This window comes from Nyctibius grandis, chromosome 1 (genome assembly GCF_013368605.1).
Source record: "Nyctibius grandis isolate bNycGra1 chromosome 1, bNycGra1.pri, whole genome shotgun sequence".
NCBI classification, from domain to species: Eukaryota; Metazoa; Chordata; class Aves; order Nyctibiiformes; family Nyctibiidae; genus Nyctibius; species Nyctibius grandis.
The window spans coordinates 60896020-60920705 of record NC_090658.1 but is presented as its reverse complement, the minus strand read 5'-3'; the positions used below and the strand labels follow the sequence as shown (position 1 = coordinate 60920705).

Here is a 24686-nt window from a genome sequence, read left to right as displayed (position 1 = left end):
TTTATACATTAAGAACTGACTTGGCAGTTGCCACACCTAAAAAGGTGGTGGTTGTTTTGCCACAGCGACTCAGAGAGCCTACAGTAGACACTTGGGAATGAAGTATGTGCCTTTTTAAAAGCAGTTCAGTGCTCTGGTATATGTAGTGGCAACATGTCTAATGGTAACCAGCGCTGAGGACAGGTAACCAGTGCTGAGGACAATGATACACCTGAACTCCCCCTCCTGTGTAAAGATGCAGCAGGAGACTGAGGCTGCACAATGTGTGTCCCTCTTCACCAGGGATGTGGAATTCTGAGACCTCGCGGGAGACAAAAAGACACCAGCACAGGTCAGCTGCTGCATAGTAGCTCTCAGGGTATGAGCATTCGTACAGGAGTTGAAAAACCTGGCTCCAAGTGCTTCATTGGCCCCAGGAGTTCATACTCCAAGCACCTCCTTCCCAGGTCATTCCCTAGCCTTCAGGTTGGAGATGAAGCTTCAAAAGGGCCATTTTTTATGTTCTTCCTGTACCACCATAGAGTGAGATTTAGGAAACTGCAAATAAGCTAGTGGCAGCCTTATCTCTAGCTAAATGAAGAAGTGGAATCCTCTGGGAGTGGAAGGGAGAGGCCAAGGCTGGCCAGGATCTTTGCCCTTCATTCTTCACTGCTTTTTTTCATTAATGCATTTTGCATTCAAGAGTCGTTGTACAAAGCATATAAACAGCACTAAGGACAGGGCCAAATATATTTTTACATATTCTAGCCGTCTCCTTGCTTAAATGAACATGTAGCTAATATATTCCCTGCATATGTTTGCATGGAATATCATAAAGTGTTCTGTTATATATCACCTAGACTGCTAGCATATGCTCATCACAAAGAACAAAACAGTTTTCTGATTATGCTATTTTAGAGATGTTATGAACCAAAGAGGTAAGCAAGAAATTCTGAAATCGAAATTTATATACATTTTCAGTACAGTGCAACCTAAGATCTCCTCTTTTAGGTCCACCCCCCACGAATTTCCTAGTAAAACTACCCCAAACTGAAAAGGACTATCTGAAATTGGCTGAAAACTAGATTACATTTTAATTTTTATATTATAAGGAAATACTTTCTGTTTTGGAATCTAACTTCAACTTTAATTATTGTATGGCTAGAAATGAATTAATAAGACAGAGGATGAAACTTTGATCCTGTTTAAATCAGTGGAGTTTTGCTATTGACTTAGAAGATGGGATTTTTGCTCACAAGGTGTTAATGATAAACCTAACAGAAAAATCTTATTAATTAATATAATTTGTATTTTCAAAGTTATTACACAGTTAGGGAGACTAGAATGTACAAATGTTTAAACTACTTTTAACACTAATAATGTTCTCTCTCATGTATTTGTACCATATTATTACTAGACATAACATGTGGGGAATGTGCCATCTGATCTATATTAAAGATAGGTATCTCATATGACCCCCCACAGCATTCTAAACAATTGAGAGGGCTGCACGTTTTACTTTGTTCCAGTTTTCTGTTGGGTTCGCTTGGCTGCATGACATTAAGTTAAGGCCCTTCAACCTGCCAGCCAAGCAGCCTTCCTATTTGTTTCTGGAATTGAGGCAGCGTCACTTTACTAGCCTATGAATTATATCTTCCCAGTCTGCTGGTTATTAACTTGGGACATTCACTTGATACACATCCAAGGGCACAGAACATCTGTTAAAATGTACACTCTTCCAGTGTCATAAACACGCTTTCCTATAGCTGCATATACACTACCTATCCATATGGGCTGTGATTTTGACCAGAACTACAGTGCTCCTTTGTGCCAAAAGACGTACATTGTATAAACAAATTTTTGAATGTATACAAAATTTTTGGGTGACATTTATTAAACAAATGTTATGAATATAGCTGTTTTCCCCTCTCTTACCTGCTGCTGTGGATACATTCCAGGTTGATGCCCCCCATATGGTGGCTGTCCTGAGGGAGGTCCTTGTCCTGGATACTGCTGCCCATATGGTTCATGCCTAAAATGAAGCATTCAAATCAACACTTAGAGCTGCTGGAATTTCCAAGCCACCAGAAAAAGCAAAGTACTCTGATGTTCTTGCACCTTGAAGATATTTGCCATTTGGAAACAAGGTGAAGGTCCAGTGCGGTATGGTCCTGAGCCTGATGTAGTAAGCTCTGCTGGAGCTGGTAGTGGAAGGAAGGAGACAAAGCAGATAGAAGAAAGGAGGAGCAGTGAAGATGCAACAGAGAGATTTAGAGGTAGCAGTCAGGAATGGGAACAGGGTATGGTTAGCAAAGGGGTAAGAAAGGCAGCTGCAGCCACTGGGAACCCATCTTAGGTGGCAAAGTCTCTGATGTACAGCTCAAACTTTGCAAGTCAAAATTCTTGTGTTTTAACGAGTGAGTCTCTGAGCAAGCGACTTTCTGGATTATTTAAGAATATAAGCAATAGTTAACTGCTGATTTAAAGTGAAATCAGTATTTTAGTCTGATGATAGTGACAGAAAGCGAGTACACATTTCATTACAACATGTAACATTTAAATACATCATTACTAAGTAAAAACAGTACTCACAAGTTTGCTAATGTTCATGTAATTTTTAATTAAAGCTACATAATGAAGCATACATATAACAGGCAGAGTTCTGTTGCACTTGGAAACTTACCTGTGGCCTTTAAGACCTCTGTGGAGCACTACAGCGCAACTGCAATATTTTTAGCACATCTGAATGAAATTTAGGTTGCTGAAATGAAGTACTTGTAAAGTATGAAGACTGATAAATAACACTGTATTGCAGACCAATATGTCAGTAATTCCTCCCTGTACACTACCAGTGAGAACATATCTACAATTCCAGTATAACTATGGAAGTAATACATCAGGCAGAGTCAGAGAAACAGAGGACTGGGGAACTTGACATGTTAAAAGAACTAATGGGACCTTATTTTTCCAAAAGTGTAGAAAACATTCATTTTTTGAGAGTTGACCAGAGTGAAAACAGTTCAGTATCTCCTAAAATTATGACGTGGATCAAAGAAATTACCTAATGCCAGTTAAAAGAACAATATAACTGCTGGGAATTGTCTACAGTTGTCCAAGAGGGTATATGCAATGAGATAAAACTGAGCAAAGGTACATGTCTGTTATACCTAAGGGAACAGTTTCTAAATATTCATTTTGTTAGCCACTGGATAACCACAAGCCAGGTGAAGTTGTGGAAGCTTCAGAACCGGTGTCATTTAATGCTGCTCTGGAGAACTTGGGCCTATAAAGTATGTTCAGTTCAGTGCTGGCAGGAAGATACACAAGGTAGGATGTATACTCCTTTTCTAACATCTCTAATGCTATGGCTACACAAAGTCAACCGATTCACCCAAGCCTCTGCCCCCCGCAAGAAACTGAACCAACAGTAAAAGCCTAAATAAGAACAGACAAACCAGAAGTAACACACCAAGAGGCCACGTTCTGTCTATGTGCTCTCACAGAGGCTGCTAGCACTCATCAGCTGGTTATTGCAGATATAACAGACAGAGAAATCGGTGTTCACCTTTGCTGGCCAGGGTAATGATTAGGAGAGTACATGCTTGGGTCACTGTTTGAAGGCACCATGTTGCTTTGACCAGGTGGTCCCATACTGCCTTCAGGACCCAGCCCATGATCCGACCTAAAAAAATGACAAAGGAAACCTCATTCTGTAAAAAGCACTTACTCTCCAAAATTGCCGACAAAATAAAACAAAACACACCCCTTAAGTAAAACATTCTCTTGACTTATCACCTTCCACTGGAACCCTTACTCTCACTGACTCCCCAGCAATGTCACCTGTTGAACAACATGATTACTCTTCTGTTACTCTACACATCTACTACTTCAAACTACTGACTGAAAACTACTTCGCCGTTACACTTAAAAGACCCACACTGCACCACTTTGGCTACCATCAGGAAACAAAAAGCAAAGCTAAAGTACACAGCCTAATGAAAGTGAAAGTAGGGATACAGCCAGAGCTACAAAACCTACTGGAATACTTAATATAATCCAAACATTCCCAAATCATTCTGCTTGCTATACCAATGCTTACACAACAGTGACTTTACTGATGTGTTTTTTTTTTTTCCCACAAAGCCTTTCCAGGGATAAACAAGAGAGGACCAAATTTATTTTGTGTACTTCACTGAAAGAAAAACTTACGAGGGTCCTGATGGACACACTGCAAGACTGGTGTCCCTACAGCTCAGACAACAGACTCCACACTCTCCAAAGGCAATTCACTAACAGACCACAAACCAGACATATTTAGGCTGTGCCTTTTGTTTTTCATAAAAAGCCCACCAACAACTGTTTAGGTGAAAACACGGCCAGAAGACTAACTCAAGCACTACTTTACGCCATCACAGCCCAGCCCAGCAGCCAGCTGAAGGCAGCTGTCAAACACACCCATGTGCTGATCTGCTGCAGCTTGAGCTACTTCTATGGTGTGACAATTCCTCCTTATTAATTTCTGTGAATAGCTCGACTCAGTCATTACCAGTGGTTTGACTCCCAGTGATTTAGTAAGATGCTGTAGGAAATGTAGGCTGCTATGTTCTCTGCAAGGTGCAATGGGAAAATGAGAAGGGGAGAGAGAGGATCGTTTTCACTAATGGGCTTTGCTTCTTCCTGAAGATTGACTCACCTCCTGTCATAGCCACTTCCGTAAGAGAACTGCTGTCGCTGGCTCATGCTCATATTGGACATTGCTCCAGACGGACTCTGGTTATACATATCTTGTATTCCACTGTTAGGCATTTGTCCAGGGGTCATGAAAGGCTCACTGCTACCAGGCACTGCAACAGTAAGGGAAAGTAAATATATTATTTTGGGTGTTTGAAGATATCTTTCTATTAAATGATGTATTTTAAAATAATATTCAGATCCCTAACACTGCCAAGGAGAGTTAGCTGGTGTCTGACAAGCTCTCCAGGGTCTGATGAAAACACATGAAGCAGTACAACTACCAAGATGATGGTTATAATATTAAGGAGCTGCAAGCGAGGAAAGTAATATCATCCTATGGAACTGAGCTCATCAGGCACCAGGGAGCTTCTTCCCTGTGGTCTTCACAGCTGAAAATGAACTCACTCTTGCTCTTTTCACCCCAAACAACGCTAAATATGAATGCAAACATAAACCTTACAAAACAGATGAAAGCAAATCTTGTAGTTTGGATTACAAAGCTGTCAGAATCAGGCTTTTCTTTTTCCCATAAAGCCCTTATACACACATGTATATCGTAATTTAGTTATGGAAAGGATACTGTATCCTAATGTAGCTTCTTGAGCAGGATGGGCATATTCTATGGGTCCAAGAAAAGGCACGTTGACCACTATTATCAGATATAAATCCCCAAAGAGAGGAAGAGACTCTATCCTTTAGTCCCTCATAGCAGAAACTGAACAGAGGCATTTCTGTTTCCACAGAATAAATGTGAAATGTACGACAAAGTGCAATAAACCCACTTAATCTCACATGGATGTAAAAAAAGTGAATCTAAGGCAGAGAGGGTTTTCCCCTCCTCTAACTGTTATGCTAGTGTCCACTGCCCATGCAAAAGGATTTAAAGGGAAGGTTTTAAAAGAATCACATCAGATTAACTATCTCTTTTAAAGCATCTCCCCACTTCACCACGTATCTTTCTTCCTCTGATTTCTGGACCTCTTCTTCCTATTCCTCCCTTTTAGTTTCTTAATTTCACTTTCTTAATTTCAGCTCCTCCATCTGCTTTTCTCTTTGCAGCCACTGTGAGCCCTGCTTGTGTTCTTTCCTCCCAGCTTCCTATATACAAGGCATGCAAGACATTCATTTTAAGCACATTTTACAATATCCACAAAACGATTTGTAGGTTAAGTGCCCAAAAGGACAAGAGTCAGGTTTGACATTAATTCTAATTTTTGCTTTCTAAAAATAAACTTGGAGTGTGTTTATGCCCTTTTGTCAGGGGCTGTCCAAGTAAGAAAAAAATTAGCTTTCCTATTCTGAAAAATATGTAAACTGAGACAATGAGCACTAGGAGACTTGCTCAGTTCCGCACAGTGAACTCCCAGTTCAGCCCTACTACAACCAGGCATGTTGCTTCACCACTTTGCATTCCAACACTGAAGTCCAGCATCTGGTTTGCAGAGTAGCTAACCACCTTCAAGAAACATACGGCGTTGCATAAAATCTAACCCTGTGCATTTATGCCATTTCCCAAAATGTATTCCTACAAGCATTTTTAGGATTCTGTTAGGTCTAAAATAAACAGTGTAACTCTGAAAGGGGAAAATATGACCAGACCAGAATGCAACCCAATTGCACTGCACATCTCCTTTTGCTACAAGGATACCGTTTTACCCATGGCAAAATCAGTAAAGTAAAAAAGCTCATTCTGACAACTAGAACCTCTTAATTACATAGAAGTAAGGAAGAACACATAAGATCCCACAAAGAAAGTACCTTTTCTCATTCCACCAAAAGGATCTTTATTCGGCTCATATGGCATCCTTCCCATCATATCTGGCATGTTTATTCCCTGCTGGTATGGTGCATTTGGCGTCATGGAGTTTCGCTTCGGGAATGCCGAATCACTTGCATCAGAAAAGGGATCATGCACACTAACTGCACTGTTTCTAGCAGATGAGAAAAAGGAGGCATTAACACCATCATGTATTCGTAAGAACTGTGAAAACAGATTGGACTGTAACACACCTAGTCCATGATGCTGTGGCAGTGATCAGTGCCTCAGGATACATCTGAAGAAGATGCAAAAAACTTTCACAATGGACAATCATTTAAAAAATCCACCCATTTTTTTTTCCCCAAGCTTATCTGGCTACTTACCTTAAAGATATGGGTTTTTCATCTAATACAACTGTGCATGTTCCTATTACTCATATAAAAGTCTAAACCCTTCTGAAATTTCAATAAGCTGTTTGCCTCACTGCCCCAAGGCAGTGAGCTCCACGGGTTAATTATATGCTGTGACAAGATAGTATTACTTTTTATCGGTTTCATATTTATTATCTTTCAAATTTACCAAGCACCCCATTGCTCTCCTACTAGAGGAAAGACTAAACAGCAACACTTGATTTACCTCCTAAATACCATTAACTGTTATGGAGAGGCACTAACGTTTATGGTTGCAGCCAGTTTTATTCTAAAGCCCTTAAAAATTTGGCTTGGAAAATGGAGTTTCTCTGATAACAATCAGATTTATTCTTAATGCAAAAGAAAATTTTTTACATAGTGGAAGAAAACTCAGTCTGAATTACAGATGATTAAAAAAGGTTCTTGTTATCCTTTCTGCAGTATTACAGATGAAGAAAAAAAGAACCTAAGTTTGTTAAGTCTGGAGTGACTCTGTACACAGTTCAGAAGTCAGCTACGTTCCCGCTGAAGTCAACAGGAACTTTTTTTGCTGGACTTCAGTGGGCTAAGGATCCTTAATGAACAGTGAGAAGGCTTCACTTCGGATTAAGCTGGTGCGTGACTTACAGGACATAGAACTGAAAGATCTTGTGGTCCATCCAGTTGAATCCTCTGCTATCTCACTTAACCACTGTTATTACATACGCTTTTCACTAATTTGAATTTAAACACCTTAAAAACACACAGATTTTTACGCCACTGTATTGATTAGAAGAACACTCTAGATCCATACTTTTCTTATACTTAGAAACAACCTAAGCAAAGCTAAACAAGCGGACAACATGACTGGCTGGGTTGATGAGGGGAGAGCAGTGGATGTTATCTACCTTGACTTCAGCAAGGCTTTTGACATTGTCTCCCATAACATCCTCACAGGAAAGCTCAAGAAGTGTGGCTTAGATGAGTGCACAGTGAGGTGGATCGAGAACTGGCTGAACGACAGAGCCCAGAGGGTTGTGATCAGCGGTGCTCAGTCTAGTTGGAGGCCTGCGGCTAGTGGTGTTCCCCAGGGGTCAGTACTAGGTCCAGTCCTGTTTAACTTATTCATCAATGACCTGGACGAAGGAACAGAGTGTACACTCAGCAAATTTGCTGATGACACAAAACTGGGAGGGGTGGCCGATACACCAGAAGGCTGTACTGCCATTCAGCGAGACCTGGACAGGCTGGAGAGCTGGGTGGAGAGGAAACTCATGAAGTACAACAAAGGCAAGTGTAGAGTCCTGCACCTTGGGAGGAATAACCCCATGCACCGGTACAGGCTGGGGGCTGATCTACTGGAGGGCAGCTCTGCAGAGAAGGACTTGGGTGTTCTGGTGGACAAGAAGTTCACCATGAGCCAGCAGTGTGCCCTTGTGGCCAGGAAGGCCAATGGTATCCTGAGGTGCATTAGGAAGAGCGTGGCCAACAGGTCAAGGGAGATTATCCTGCCCCTCTACACGGCCCTGGTGAGACCACATCTAGAGTACTGTGTCCAGTCTGGGCCCCCCAGTCCAAGAAAGATAAGAAATTACTGGAGAGAGTCCAGCGAAGGGTTACAAAGATGATCAGAGGACTGGAGCATCTCTCTTATGAGGAGAGGCTGAGAGAGCTGGGTCTGTTCAGCTTGGAGAAGAGAAGACTGAGGGGGGATCTTATCAACACTTACAAATACCTTAGGAGTGGGTGTCAAGAGGAGGGGACCAGACTCTTCTTGGTGGTGCCCAGTGACAGGACAAGGGGCAATAGGCATAAGCTGAAACATGGGAAGTTCCATCTGAATATGAGGAGGAACTTCTTTACTTTGAGGGTGACAGAGCATTGGAACAGGCTGCCCAGGGGGGTTGTGGAGTCTCCTTCTCTGGAGATATTCAAAACTCGCCTGGACACGACTCTGTGCAACATGCTCTAGAGGAACCTGCTTTGGGTCCAGAGGTCCCTTCCAACCCTTAACCATTCTGTGATTCTATGATTCTGTAAACAAACTCCTGTATCTCCCTGTTCCCTGCTCATCCCACCAATTTTTCTCTAGAATCCATTCCAGTTTGAATTCCTCCTTCCTGAGCATGAATGTCTGGACCTGTATACCAGAGGAGGACAAGGTAAGCAAGGAAAGGAAGGCTGTGGTTTTAAGTTGGTGCTGCTGGGTTCCACCTTCTTCCTCACCCTTCACATATTCACATGCCCCCCTCTGCACTGGTGCTTGTCTGATTCTTCTCTGGTGTTAGAAAGCTAATGAAGCTCCCACTCCTTCTTCCCTTTCCCTCTCTCTTCTCCAAAAAGAAACAATTTTCAGCCACTTTTAAGGTTCTGGCTGGTTCACCACAGATTCAGATCTGAGTGCCTGAGCAGCTTGGAAAGGGAAAGACTGGCTTAAATTGTTGTAGAACAAAAAATGAAGCAAAGCCCTTTCCATACCTGCCACCCTGCATAGGTGTCATCTGTCCATGAGGTGTTGATGCTGGTGTTGGGGGCTTCAAATCGCCTGGCACTTCTGTCATGGAATTACTACCAGTAGACTGTGGAGTCTGCGGGCCTTGCAAGGAACCAGAATTAGCTGGGAAAATAAAGAAAAAGGAAATATTAAAAGGTAGCAGCCAAATTCCTGTGGAAATAATAATCATCAAGGACAGAAACTGGTTCTTTCCCCCATAAGCCTGCTTATACCGTGCATCTCAGTACGTTTTAACTTCCTCAACATCCTCTGAGATCAGGATATGCTGTGCAATAATAGCAATCATCTTTCCTAGAACCATGAATTTAATCTGCTGCCTGAAGCAACAAGAATAGAAATCATTGAGATGAAGGATCATTTACATCAGAGGTCAGAGATACAAAGTTAATTGTCTATAGTTTACCACAGAGTAGATGAAGGTTGTTCTTTGGCACAGTTTCTTTATATAATCACTATCACAACACATACGTTTATAAGGCAAATTTCAGCCAGAAGCTTTTCCTCACAGATTTAAACTTCTATATTAATGCAAATTCCTAATTTCATTTACCACTAAAAGGCAGACATTTCCATGATGACACATGGCAAATGATTAGTGGCACACTGCAACCCTATGCCATCTTTGAGACAGCATGGCAAAAGATTGTGTTTAAGAAATGCAAAAGGCAATCTGGGATAAGAAGAAAGCAATCAATCACTGAAAGCAGAATTTGAACAGGAGCCTGTAGCTAGCACTCCTAATAAAACCGTAAAAATAGTGGTGGACAGCTTAACAAAATGTAGTTAGGATCATTGTAGAGCATATGTAACAAGACCAGGTCCATTCAGCAAAGCATCTACTTCATCTGCAAAAACTTGTATGTTGAGATGGCAGAAAGCAAGAGAGTACCTGCACTACTGTCCTCCTTAACCATGGTAAACAGCTATATTCTTGATACGACAACTAGCACAGAAAAGCAGGTAATGCTCTATTCCAATAAGACTGAGCAGTAATAAGGGCATTAAATGAATACATCGTATAAGCTAATGATAAAATACATCCAGGCCAGTCTTTAAAGTAGACACTGAAGTTACTATTTTTGTATGACTAGTGAGGAAAAACATCCTCCCAACCCCAAAGATCTGATGTAACAGTTTTCTGATTTAGAAGGTGGTAAGTGGGAATTAGTAACAATGTCTAAGCCTTGGAATGGACGGGCCCTGCAGCAGGAATTCTACCCAGGGAGAACTTGCAGGATCAAATCTTTAGATGCAATTGGGAAAAAAAATTACCAACAGAAAAAATTCACAAATCTAACAGACAAAGACAGACATGGCTTTGGCTTGAGAGGTCCTTCTTTTTTATGAACTCTCATGTAAGCATTTTATAGTGCCTGACTATCTACGTTCAACAACCAATTAATAAAACTTTATAAATTACTGTTAGAGGGAAAATTGGAACAAGCAGTGTGGGCTTTTCTTCTGTATGTGAAAGAGTAGTTTATAATTGACTCAGAATCCTAGAACACTCATCATCTTGACAGGCAGAGCTTGTTTTTAACTGAAGAACACCTTTTTTATATGTGTTTCATTTATATCTGTAACACATGTTCCACTATCTGGCAATCAGTCTCAGTAGCAAGTGCTTATGTAAAATCCACATTGTGTAGACCACATTGTTCTTGTCCTCAGCTTTCTGAGGCATGTTTGGATTATGCTCACATAGTAATGAGGTTCAAAAAAAGTTTAAGAAAAGCTCTCTGATTGCGCTAATACCATAACAACATCGTTTGCAACAACTAATGCTACAGTTGACTGAAGGCTTTAGTGCTATAATAAAACAAATCCATATGACAATAAAAAAAATCATGTTCACATAAAATGAGCCCTTTGTATACATGACCCCTGAGTGAGCCAGGATCATTCTCCTGCCCTTGAGCTTTAAACACCACTCTAGATTACTTCTAAAAAGCTTGAAAGCATTTCTGAGTTAAAAGCCACACATTGTCACATACCATCTTGTTATATTAGAACCATTAGGGTAAACATCTTAGTGTACCCACACACTTACTGTAAAATATGATATTGCCTAAGCCTGCATATTTTCTTATGGTGGGCTATTACGCAGCAATTAAGTTCTTTCCTATCCTACCTGAGCAAGAACTTAATTCATATCTAAAGTAAACCTAAATAAAACAAGTAAAGTATTTTTTCAGTATGTATGGGCTGCATGAATATAGAATCTTTACTATGATTAACAATGTGATTTATATAATCCTCTTAGATAAGGAAAGATTTAAAACCAAAAAGAAGATATCCAGCTGAGAAGCTACAAGTCAAATTTCTGTATGGTCAGTGGTGGTTATAGGGTTGGTTATTTTTCCCCCGCTTTTTTCTAAATGGTTATAAATAGCTGAAAAAATGGAAGGCAAATGGTATCACAACAAGTGCAAAGTTTCTGGTACTGCTTTGTTAATACGCTTTGCTCTTGACCTCCATTGGGTCAGGGATACTTCTACAGAATAAGGACTGCAAGTGTTTCCATCTCTGGATTAGGTCATTGGCTACCAAGAAGACCCCAAGTGTGGATATGACCTACAAGCAACCGTGAAGACAATTTTTACTATGTCATACACTCACAGACCACAGAATAGTTTGTCCTGTATTTTAGTAATAGCATCAATGTAAATAGCACATTCCTTGAGAAAGAATAAGTATGTACTCTTAATGGTTACTGTTGGTAGAACAGGTACAATTTTTTAAGCAACTTAACTTTCTCTTGTAGGATGTGATTTTCAGTACCTTTGCCAAGCTTCAGACAATCATCAGGAAGTCATCCTGATGGATATTCCCCTCAAGCTAATTTTTTTTTAGGGAACTTTCAGCTGTCACTGGCCAGCTTTTTCTAAGACTATGCCTTCGAAAATATATGGTCCTCTTCTGTTGTCCCCAAAAGAGAAATACTTTTCTGTGAGTCTTCCAAGCCAAGTATATATTTGGTCACCTTCTCCACACACAGCACCAGTGGTCCCTTCATCGTCTGGAGAAGAGACTTGGTGGTAATCTTGGGGACGTGCCTGTGACAAGGAAAGTACTCTTGCTGTTCCAGTGTTAATTCTGATTTGGTCAAATAAATTTGTGAAAAATACCTGTTTATATGCAGAGATTATTAGCTGGCTATACATTCACTGCTTGGTTTTCTGAAGATCCTGTTTGTACTTAGTTCAGGCTGGAGATGAGCAGGACTCTCACTGTAATTCAGCTGCTGGGTTGATCAGGGCAGTCTTGAATGTAGAGCTGAGCACAAGAACCTATAGCCAGGAAGCCACCCTGCACAAGCTCTCATGGTTACAACTGGAGGTTGGAAAGTAAAGGCAGAGTAATAGGGTTTCTGACCATCAACAGAAAAGGAGAATAGGAGAATGACAATGGGACTGGGAACCTGGAAAGGAGATATGGATGCTGCTGAGATCAAGTTAGGCTTTGAGAAGTCTGAAGTTGTGTGGATGTGGTACTACACAACAGGGAGCACCAAGAAAGCCCAGAAAATGTACCTAATGGGAGTTAAAGTACAGGAAAAGAACCGTAAGTGGTTGGATAAACAGACAGAGAGTTCAACACTGGGAAGAGTCCAATACTGGGCATATGAGTGAAATTAAACGTCGCACAAGAGGTTCTTAGATGTGTGTTCCTTTTCTGAGAGGCTCTGTTTAGAGATGCTGTTTTCCTGCTATGCAGAACACGTAGGGCAACAGATCAGATCATATAAAGGGCTACACATGGTAAAACATCGGAAACTGGCACCCAGAATTAGCAGATACTCATGTTCTAAACTTTTTGGTAGCGCAGTTCCTCTTCTGTAGAATGGGAATCATACTACTTTCCCTCTCAGATGGGTATTGCAAAGGCTGATTAATGCTTTTTAAAGCTCTTAAATACATTTGTAGTGAAGATGAGAAAAAACAAGGAGTAAATTTATACCTCTGAGTCTGGTTGAGAACTGTGGCACAAGTAAGGGCTGTGTACTGAAAGGTGACGATAACACAAAATACTGAATAGCTCCTCATCCACTGAGCACTGTTTATTCTCTGCACTGGATGACACAGACTTTTCATGGAAAAAATGTCAATGTGTCTGCGTAATTAAGAGTGTATTGAACTTGTGTATATTCACAAGGAAACATAATTAAAGTTGTAAAGATTGTATCTCACTTTTGGCATTTCCTAACTTTTGAGCACTTGACTTTGCATCAAAGCAATATACTTCAAACAGTTTTTGGATACAGCATGTGCACACAGGTGCCTGCATGCACACACGTTAAGTGCAAACTAGTTACGTTCTCTCATACAACCATTTACACACATTGCTATTAGCAATGTTTTCTAGTTAAAGAATATGAAAATAACCCTCTTCTCTGTAAGAAAGTACCATCTTCCTTTTTCATGTTTCACCTTAAATTTTACATTTGCTAAGCTGCTCTCTGAAATTTTACATCTATCCTTGCAGGGTTTTTATTGTGGTAGATGTTTAATTTTGATTGTGGACATCCTAAAATAGAAACCGTATCTTTTGAAGTGCTTCGTAAGCTTCAGTATTAAACAAAGAACTAAGAAGGAAGTCAAACAACAATGTTCTTTTGGAACAGGTAATCTTTGCTCACATGATTCTGCAGCTGACTTGGGGATGTCCAGGAAAAAAACCCGTGTGTACATAGCTGCTGAATTCTTCATCTCAAATCCACATCTAAGCAACACTTGTCTTTCAAATGTTGCAACAGATCTCTAAGAATATGCTTTTAACAATAGAAAATCCATCCTAAATGAAATAAAATGGACATCTTTGACAGTGCGAAGGTGAGGTCCCACACACTCTTCCACAGCTCACTCAATGGCATCTGTTACTCTCGCAGCATGGAATTATAGCACTGGCATGGCTTTTTCCTTGCAAAGCCTGCATGGCAGTAAGTACTGCTTTCAGGAAAGACCCTTTATTTACCAGAACACAAATATGCAGTTTAAAAAAAAAAAACAAACCTTCCTCTTGCCAGGAATTTTTTCCCTTCAGGAAAAAAAAAAGAAAAAAAAAAGAAAAAAAAAAAATAAAAAAAAAAGAAAAAAAAAGAAAAAAAAAGAAAAAAAAAAGAAAAAAAAAAAGAAAAGAAGAATGCAACCTCTTGAAACTCCATTAATAGGAGGCCTGACGTGCTCTCTAGGATATCCCTACCTTTTGCCAGAAGCTACAAATGTATACTCTAAAGCAAACAATGGAAAGGTTACTGAAGGTTAAGTACATTCACATACTTCAGCGTGAACAGCCAGCTGCCACGCTGGGAAGATAATTTACACAGCACGAACCCAGTGCCCCAGTTAGGCTGGGCTGGGGGCTGCTGGCTGTGGCAGGGCCCCCCTGGGCAGGCGCAGGCGCAAGCACGGCGGCACCTCTGTCTGTTCCCCCATCCACCCCTCCCGACCCCTCACCCATCCATCTTCCGTGGGGATTCCCTGGCTGGCCTCATGACACGCTCCATGACATCACCTGCCTGCTAATAATAGCACTCCAGTCAGCCACCCGCCAGCAGAGACGGATGGGTTTGGTTACAGACGCACTCGCTGAATGGCTGTGTCGTGTGGTGCTGTGTCGCGTCCCCCCGCCATCCCCCTCCCCAAGTCTTGTTTCTCTGCTGCCAAGGAAACGTGGGGAACACACTCTTGGCGCACTCTTGCTCCCGCTTTCCAACGCAGGCGCACAATTTTCCAGGTTTGCTGTCATGAAATCTCCATTGACATCAGGGCCAGCTGCTGAGCGTCACTCAGGAGCATCCTCGGCTGTACCACTGTGGCCATCCTGTTCATTCAGCACAGGACAGATGCTCAGTCTCTAATTGCGAGAGTCAGGCATACACAACCACATACTGCAGCTAAGACTTTACAGTGCCAGAGTACAGCAATGGACAATAACTCCTTCACGCTGATGCTCTTTTGAAATTTGTTCTCCAGCACCTATTAGTGCTTAGCATAATGGTCCCCAGAATTATTTTCTGTTTAGAACTTGCCACATGATTTGTGCATATTTTGGTCAAAACTATCAAACACGCATGACAGGAAGAGCGTTTTGTCTTTGCACCCATTTCTGGAAAGCACTGGAGTTTTAGAAGGACGTTTAGGAAGACCTACAATGCCTCTTTTTCTGTAAGGGATTTTCCACACACTAGAAGAGCAGTCAACAGTTGACACGGACCTTGGCATGGACCCAACACTCAGGATGTAAGGCCAACAGGGGTCCTTTAACAGCTAGCCTGTCATCAGGCATCTGCTGCTGGTCTTCACTGCCGATGGCATCACCTGACCCAGACAGATTTAGGCTGTGATATAAAGGCCTCAGCCTACCACAAGTGTGTCTCCAACTTGCACAGCCTCAAAGCAGCGCACACTAAAACACACTCAGGCCCTCACCTCTCCCTGCGAGTTTTATGAAAGAACAGAACAGGCTCTGACAGTAGTATGAAGCCAGAACTTTTATTAAAATAGGCAGTTAATCCTACCCCTAACACCTTGGCTACTGAGCAAACCTCTGCTGAACAAAGCCAACCAGCCTGCCACTTTGCTGCTCCACTCTCTCTCTTTTTTTCAACTTTTGATAATTGCTGACACTATCCTGAATTGCACTGTACACAGCACTCCTTTACATACCATTTACCTCATTAATGATGTAAAAACCAGAAGTGATGGGAGAATCCCACATACAGTGCTACAAGCAAATGGACTAACACATGGACCCAGACCACTGCCTCGCAGTCCCACAGATTTGACTCACGCATCGCATCCTTTCCTTGACTGGGTTCTTCCATGGTAATCTCCTCACTCTGGTCGTTGCACTGTGCTTCCGAGCGTCCCCTCTATGGCTGCATTCTAAAGGTCGTCTGTGGGGCAGTCACGTAATCACCCCTTGGATGCGGGACATCTGCAACAACTGATTTGCTCTGAACTGCATGTCACCGTGCTCCCACCTTGCACAACATCTACCCGGGAACTATATCTACATAGGAACCGAATTCTTCTCTGTACCAAGAAGGCTGCCAGTCACTATATATTCTTATATATATTCCCTGTATATTCTCATGAGTAACTGAAGTATTTCGTTTTTGAAGTTTTATGAAGTTTTTAAACTCCCATGACCCTGATTTCATAGCATCAGCTGGTTAGAACTGGACAAAATACAACACCCTCCCCTCCGAGACAAGTCCCTCTGCTTTTTTATCAGAATTAACTTCAGCCCTAATACTGTAACTAGTTCTCTGCAAATGGATTTGGCTTCAAAGTGGCTCTGCCTACACTGAGCTAACTGCGCAACAGAGGCTAATGGTTAAACAAGGACCTTCGGAGGCTACTGTTTCTTGTTGTATTGGGCTCCTGTGCCCTCTGAATGCCAAAGAGGAACAGATTGTCTAAAGTACATCTACAACTCTACTTCTTTTGTGTTGTTAAAATGTTAATGTGGGTATATACTAAAGGAAAAGGAGCAAGGAAAAAAGCTGACTATTAAAGAGAACAGGCTTGTACTCTCTGCGGCATCTATACCTCAGCAGGATTTCATGTACTAAAGCTGATACACACTGGGAAAGCCTTTCTCTGTACAGAAGTGCAAGTCCATTCAGTGACACGAGCTCTTTTCTCGCCAACAAAACAAACCTTGAGATCTTTGCTTGCTTCCCCCTCTTCTAGTCTCTAATGTCCTGCTGTGTTTTTATTTTAGAAAAATAGTTTCAGTTCTCCTCATATACAGCTTGCTTAAAAGTTACGATAAATTTAAACTTGGGACTTCGCTATTTTAATCTGTAGTGTCATGATGCAAAAGGACCCTCTAAAAGTGGTATGTCTGACATTTCTATTCCTTTGTTTCAGGTTTACATGTTTAAACAACAATTCTTGCCTCAAAATTCAGCCAATTTACAGTGATGATCCATGATCCAACTACTGAGAGCAGTGTTGGAAGCAGAGGGGTAAGGGAGGAGACAGCAAAATACTCTTTCATTTTTAGTACTGCTGTTTTCTCTTCACCCTCCTTAACAAGTCTTAACAGTTTCAGCTCCCCTTACCAGCCTTCTCAGGAAGCGACAGGCACGTCCAACATCTTTTATTTTTTGCAGTGGTGCACATTCAGGGCACTCTATCCTCATTTCAGACAGAGAAACATCTGGACTATAGGCCTCACTTCTAGTACCAAGTATTTTTCCCCATCTTCTAAACCTGCCTTGCAAAGTAACCTAGGTATCTTCTCTATTAAATAATCAGCATTGGGGGACCTGATAACCCTAGGTGTTAACAAGGTGGAGGAAATGCTTAAGGTATTACACAAAGAGATGTACTTAGGAAGATTTTAATTAAACACTCCCTCAAATCCTTACACTGAATACATCAGGCTGAAAAAGATTTAAGCCTTACCGCCTTTACCTTTTCTGTACTGACAAAGTGCTATCCTAACAAATGATCTTGTAAAAGCTAGAACTGTATTATATCATTAAAAAGGTCTTTGCAATTTTCTGGTATCCACGACAGGAATACTCAAACCGGAGCCATGCAGCCTGCAAACTGCCTGGAGAGCTTGCTGGGTCCCTGACTCGCTACTTCTCGTTTTCAACCAGTGAACTGCACTAACTGAAATTAATTAATCAATTTTGTACTTTTCCTAATACTGCCTTCTAACGCAGGAAACTGCTGTAAACATTCTAGGAATTACATTCTCTTGACAATAAAAGAAGGTGGTGTGCCTAACAGTAATTGTGAAGGTAGGTATTAACAAAATTATTTTGTTAGTCAGAAAAACCTAATAACCAGCAAATCAAAGGAAATATTTCCTCTTCCATGGGTAGTTCAGAAGTCAACATCATAGACTAACACTTACTACACCTTTTGCTATGTACTTAAAATGTTATGACTGCAGAATTTTCCTGCCTTGAATATCACTCATGACTATCCAATCTTGGAGAGTCTTAAGCTGAATTAATTTAGAAAGAAAACATGCAAAAAGAACAGCCAAAATCAAACATTTCTGGTTTCATCTTTTCAGACGAGAAGATAAAGACAGTGCTGCTAACAACATACACGATTAGCAACAAAAGAACCGAGAGCGTGCCTCCCAACTATGAGGTCTGGCAGTGGGGATACACCATACTCTCAACTCTCTCCATCTGCCACACATTCAACACGAGCTGCACCAGAGCAACGATCTGAGACCCACTGCTCAGTCCAGCATCTGCCATCCTGACTCCAACTGAAGCTTTACTGACCAATAGTTGTGTTGAAAACACAGCTTCAGAGTCATAGCAAGGAAAGTGCAAGTACCAGAATCTGATCTTTAGACAAATGGACACTCCTCTCAGTACTGGCTGCCTCGTGTCTCACAGCACAAGCCCGTCCGTGCAGAATGCTATTCTTTTTACTATGCCAACGTAACTCTGAATATTAAGGGCGTGCTGGCACACACGGCTTTGTATGTTAGAGTGAGCAATAACAAACTAGACATGACTGTGGATGGCCCTTCAGAGTTAAATCTGACCTGATTCAGGAGCTAGCTCCAAGTTTGAAAACAAGATGCCAACAACATATTTATCCTTGTCGTTTGTCCAGCATTAGCAAGACGTGCTTCTAAATATATAAAATGCAACGCAGTACCTTTTGCGTTCAAAAAATGGTTGTGTAAGAGGCTGCAGTTTTTTTGACTTACCAGGAGATGGCGGCTGGATCTTAGGTTGTTTCTTAGTATCTCCAGTGCTGAAGACTTCTGGAGGGGGCTCCTCCCCTCGCTCAATCTTGCACTCGAAGGCAAACAGGTACTGGATGTATTGTTTTTTCAGGGAGCTGGCTGCGCTGCTCGAAGTGCCAACGTTCAAGGTGGTTGCCAGCTCACGCCACTTCTTGTTTTTATTAACCTAGCAAAATAAATGGCAGAATCACTGGTTTGCGGCGAAGTGGTTTGTTTAAGTCGGGAGACAAAAAAGGGGAAAAAGGAAAAAAAAAAAAGAGCGTGTAGTGTCTTGGTTTACTTTTTTATTTTCCTCTTTTAACTAATGCTCATTACTCCCACACACAGTAATGCACAGACAGCATTTACAGTTATAAAACCATTAAGGAACCTACTGATAGCTACATAAAAAAAAGCTTTGCTTGTGGAGAGTCTTCTGCATGGTGCATCTTATAAATGCCTTGCACTCTTCCAGGGCCTGTGCTCTTCAGTTAGCAATCCATCTCCAAGCAAACACACGCTCATTCTCCCTCTCTCTGACACCCACCCACACCCACCCCATTTTAATTAAAAAGCAGCTTCTAAAAACTAATTTAGAAAGCAATAACAGCGTTATTCTGCAACTTAAGTGTTTGAGCACTGATAGGAAAAATAATTTTTTCTCCAAAATAGCCACCAGCTGTCAAACAGTTCAGCCTGTAATTCCTGGTTGAAGTCCTTTCATTTTAGGGCATCTTGCAGGGACAGATCAATGATCCTTTGGCTAGATGAGAGGCAGAGTGAAGCGAGGCCCCTTAATTAATTAAGGCAGACTTCAAACACGCAGGGCTAGTCCAGTAATACTCTGTATTACAGTGCTGACTGCACAACGCCACTGTGAGTCTTGTTTGCAGTGTAAGGCTGAGAATATTTAAAGACTGGTTCATGAGTTCCTCAAACACAGCTGATCTGTAATAACAGCAAAGTTCATCTGTCATCCTGGATGATGCCACTGGCTCGCTCAGCTGTACTGCTCATAGCAGACAGTATTTTTGTTGTCATACCTGATGCCCCTAAGTTCATTCAACCACTTGTGCAATTGCTAGGTATGATCCAAGGAGGGGAGGCAGCAATGAAATAAATGGGCTTTAAATGTCTGAGCATCTCAGCTTTTGTTGGGGAAGAATCCTGATTCTTGCCCTGAGGCCTGAGATTTTAATGACTCCAACTTAACGTGTATACCTACAAAGGTTATCATCAGCCATACAGTTCCTAAGCCTGTGTGCCAGCAAAGGAAACATTTCTTACATTTCTCTCAGTGTAACTACTGCCAATCAGCAAAGATCTTTTGGGGATAGCATTAATAGCAAGCAGGTTGGCACGGCTATGCAAAGTGTTTTTATTTCTCTGGTACATCCTGCAAGAACCCAGGAAATAAAGGACACGAGATTTTCATAAACTGACGCTGTTGAGGCTTGAAATCCAGTTACACAGCCCTTTGTGCCTACTGACTTACAGCTAAGTGGTGCATAATGAACACATTGCATAATGAAAACAGAGACATTCATGCCTAAATGCCCAGTATATTGGCATTTAAAAGAAGACTGCCAACAGCTGGTCTTTTCATGTTGGGACCCCATCAATTTCAACTATTCAGACAGAGAATATGCACCACTGCTGCACAGCTCCACTCCCTGTCACTCTCCGGGCAGAATCATGAGATGTGGAGGGCAGCGGCTGGAGCAAAAGCTTTTTAGGAGAGCATCACACAGATGCATTTAAATAAACCTCAGTAAGCAAAGCTCTGCACCTCTCAGTAGCCCCAAACAAATAAACATGGTGATCACTCACGTAGGCACACCAGCAAAACCAGAAGCCTTTATTGTCAGTGTCAATTTTTACCAGTACTGAAGCACACACATTTGTAACTCAAGCTCTTTCAAAAATCAGTCTAAGTGAACAGCATCTATTCTTTGGCAATGCATAATGCCTGCCACTGCAAATCAACACTGAGTGCCCCAAAATAAAATAAATTTCCATAATAAGCAAACATGAATGACTCTCTAGAATACCCCATCTGCCCCCCATCTTGCTTAATTTTTGATGCTAAGAGTCACACTCTGGGCACAATCACTCTGTATGAGGCAGAGCAGCCTGCATGATACGATTTACCTCTAATAAAAGTTTCTGAGCTAAAAGTAATCAAATCTTTATGATGCTGGGGGGCATGAGCTGATCACTAAAAATGTCAGGATAACATCTCTTACCCATATACAGCATTTAACAACTGGCAAGGTGAACTGTATTAGTTTTTTCTGCCTTCCTTTAATAACAGGAATAGCTAAAATCTCTGGACTTGAAGGGCCAATGATCTAATTCAGTAGTCAAATCCTATGTTGCGAGGTGCACTATCCAAAATGGCATTGAAAATGGTACTAATTGATGTTGGACATTTCTTTCTTGAACTAACCACACAGATTATTAAAATGTGCACTCTTTCTGAGGATCTAATTTGTTTGTCATATGTTTGAGTTCAGATTTTGTAATTAGTGTAAAATTCTATCTATTTAAATATTAAATATTATCTATTTCATATTAAATATTGCATATACGTATTTATCTACATAGCTATGTTTAAGACCTCATCTTGCAAAGCACTGAACATCCACAAACATTCTTAAATCCACAGAAATTATGGGTCTTGGCACTTCACAGTAGCTTCTAGCACCTGGCCAGAGTGATCCCCAAGTTTCAAAGGATGCTTTCTAAAAGCATCAGGCAAGGACAGAGGACTTTGAACACCAAATCTAAGGCTGCAAATACTGACCATTTTCTCCTGCTTTCCCTTTTGATGGTGCTAGACAATGAAACATTTAGTTTTGCTCTGTGGTGGTCAGTCTTACAGAAGTCGCAAGTCATTTCCAAACATTCCTTTGCAAAACTTCCAGTTAACTGGGGAGAACACAAACCAAAGCTTCTCTCTCTCATTGGTGACTTTATTCTCAGCTCTTCCTGCTTTCATTTTTCTTCATCTCAATTAAGTAGTTCACCTTTTCCTTGTAATCATTATGTTTGTAAGGCAACCCAAAATATTCTGTAAGCATTTTCCTAATACAGGGAAAGCACAGTCCGTGTCTAAGAAACGGTGTATGAGAGACAGATATTCAGAGATGAAAGGTTTGGGATGAAGGACTGTGTTTCAAGAATATATCTGCCACTTCTCTGGAGAGATGAACTGATTTGTCCTAGAGGCAGTATCCCTATCTGGGAAGGATGGATTTCAAAATCTCCTTTTCCTTTCAGCTCTATCATGTGTTTCCTGCTTGATATATAACTTTGATCCAATGGCCTTTTCCTCTTTTCTTCTCTTAGTGGCATTACTGGATTCCCTTGAACAGGCAACAATGTCATCTGTCTATAGCAATGATCAATTGTGATTCAAAGTGTAGAGTTTTAGAGCAATTATGCAGCCTAAAATGAACTCCAGACAAATATTAAAGCACAAAACTATTTTCTTCACCAATATTGTCAGGGCTGAAAATGTAATGGTGTAACCAGCAGGAAATACTCCAGAAAAACATGCGTATCGCCTTTTCAAAAGGTTCACTTCCAAGCGCTTCTTCTCACCTGTGCTAAACCTCCAATCTCTTTGACGCAGACATAGAGCCTGAACAGGTCCAGGGGCTTCTTGCCCACAGCTGGCAGACTGGCCACGGGCGTGCCCCTCTCCTCCATGAACGTGAGGTACCGATCTACCCACATCTTGCGCTCCGGCTCGTTTCCTAGTTCATAGACTTTAGTGATCTTCTCTCCAGTTGTGGTAGAGGAACTTGATTTCTAAATCGCAAGAAGAAAAAAAAGAGTTGGGGGAAGGGTGGGAGGGGGAGGGAAAAGAAAGTAAGAAACTCACAACATTGAAAAAGAGAAGATGTCAAACAAACTAAAGCTATCACACAACAGTCAGGAATGAAGGCTACTAGTTCAGGCACAAACAGTACATTCTGTCCATATAAGGAAAATTCAGCTCTTTAAATAAAGGGCCCAAACTCCCCATTTTCATATTTCTTTCACTGACATGAACTTTGGATCCCAGAAGGCAAGTTTCTGATGTTGCCTCATGCCATTTTAAGAAGAGGTAACTCTCACACAGTGCTTCTCATCCACTTGTCTCAAAGTGCTTTGCAAGCAATAATTTGGGTAAAATTAAAAACAAGTTTGTCCCCCACAAGTTTACATAATCCTAAACCCAAACCAAATCAACCCTCTCCTCTTTGCCCTGCAAAAGGGGCTAGAAAACCTGAAAGTTCCTCCAGAGCAGCAATCGCACAAAAGTAGCCTAAAGCGTGAATCATGGCAAACTAGTACACCGAGGAGTAGTACTCTCTTTAGAGAGTCACAAATGGTTACGCTTTACTGCTCCTTCACACCACCGCTGGCCAAAAAGCAAGATGAGCAAGAGTGCAGTACAAGGAGACTGGTGGCAATGCTCTTTGTGAACTGCCAATTAGCTGCCCAAGCCAATAATGCTCATGAGTAGCTACTACTCTCCTCCCTTGAAAGAGGACAGACGACAGTCGTCTCACGTGTCCTACCCTGCAAAGAGAATGTATATTATGACCTGAGGAAAACCAGGGATGCACAGAGATCGGAGCTGAACCACCACCAGGAAAAGCCAAAGAGGTGGAAAGAGCAGAATTCTTTCTCACGTGGCAGAAATGCACGCATGAACCTGTTTTCCTGCTGCTATTTGGGCTTTACAGCTAATGGAAGCTCATGTTATCTTGATGCCCTTTTCTTCTCTATGTGGAGATGGCAGAAAGCACTGAGGCTGCTACACAAGCTATAACTTCTCACTGTATCTTTTCTGTGAAACAGAAGCCTGCGAGTTGGGCTCTGTGCCATGTGTGGAAGGACGACACCCCATCCGAGCTGCCTCTGATCTGACAGCGGAGAGGGGCTGCTGGCTGCTGCAGGAACACTCTCCTGCTTGCAGAAGGTGAAGCGATTTGCTCAGCAGTGGAAGATGGGAGTGGTTCAGAATTAAACACAAGAGAAAAAGACTGATACAAAGCTTTGGGAAAGGAGCCACATATATGAAGGGAAACATATCCTTTATGTCTGTAGAGTAAAATCCTGAACTTCATTGTTGATTGCAGCACACACGTCTTTAAACTCATCTAGTCAATCACTCTTTCCCTCCTTTGCCTTTTCCTTACTTTGAACAGGAGGCAGCACTATTCTGATATAAACAGGAACTTATTTCTAGTTGAACATCTCTAAAGAAGACCTAGCTGTACCTCACGGATGCTACAGAACCACCCACTTTGTTCACATCCCCACGCAGTGCTAGTGAGGACTGGCACTCAACACCACGAAAGATGCAGTGGAGTAGCATCCAGCTGCCAATGATTTTAAAAGCATTGCCACCATTCATCTTGCATGTTAGCCTGGAAAATACGACAGGGTCTGTACCTCCCTCCAGCCATTAGCTGTAACTTGGTAACACTGGAGGAGAGCCAGGAGAAAAGAGACGTGAAGCCAAGGGGTGTGACCCAGCAGTTCCATGAGCCATTGCTGTTCTTTCCAGTGAATGGATATTAACTTTAATTAA

The 24686-nt window shown here is 41.5% G+C and overlaps 1 protein-coding gene across 2 annotated transcripts in view; it reads right to left on the bottom strand.

The window, feature by feature from the left end:
* The window catches only part of ARID1B (AT-rich interaction domain 1B), a 341543-nt gene that overhangs the window by 7836 nt on the left and 309021 nt on the right, over positions 1-24686 (bottom strand). The window contains exons 12-18 of one of the 2 annotated variants that reach the window (XM_068408105.1): positions 22703-22912; positions 19079-19283; positions 9340-9478; positions 6472-6644; positions 4673-4823; positions 3545-3661; positions 1915-2011 (exon numbers count right to left, since the gene is read on the bottom strand). In XM_068408105.1, coding sequence (XP_068264206.1) covers positions 1915-2011; positions 3545-3661; positions 4673-4823; positions 6472-6644; positions 9340-9478; positions 19079-19283; positions 22703-22912 — 1092 coding nt within the window. The remainder of the gene's footprint in view (positions 1-1914; positions 2012-3544; positions 3662-4672; positions 4824-6471; positions 6645-9339; positions 9479-19078; positions 19284-22702; positions 22913-24686) is intronic. The other variant, XM_068408190.1, reaches the window with a different exon arrangement.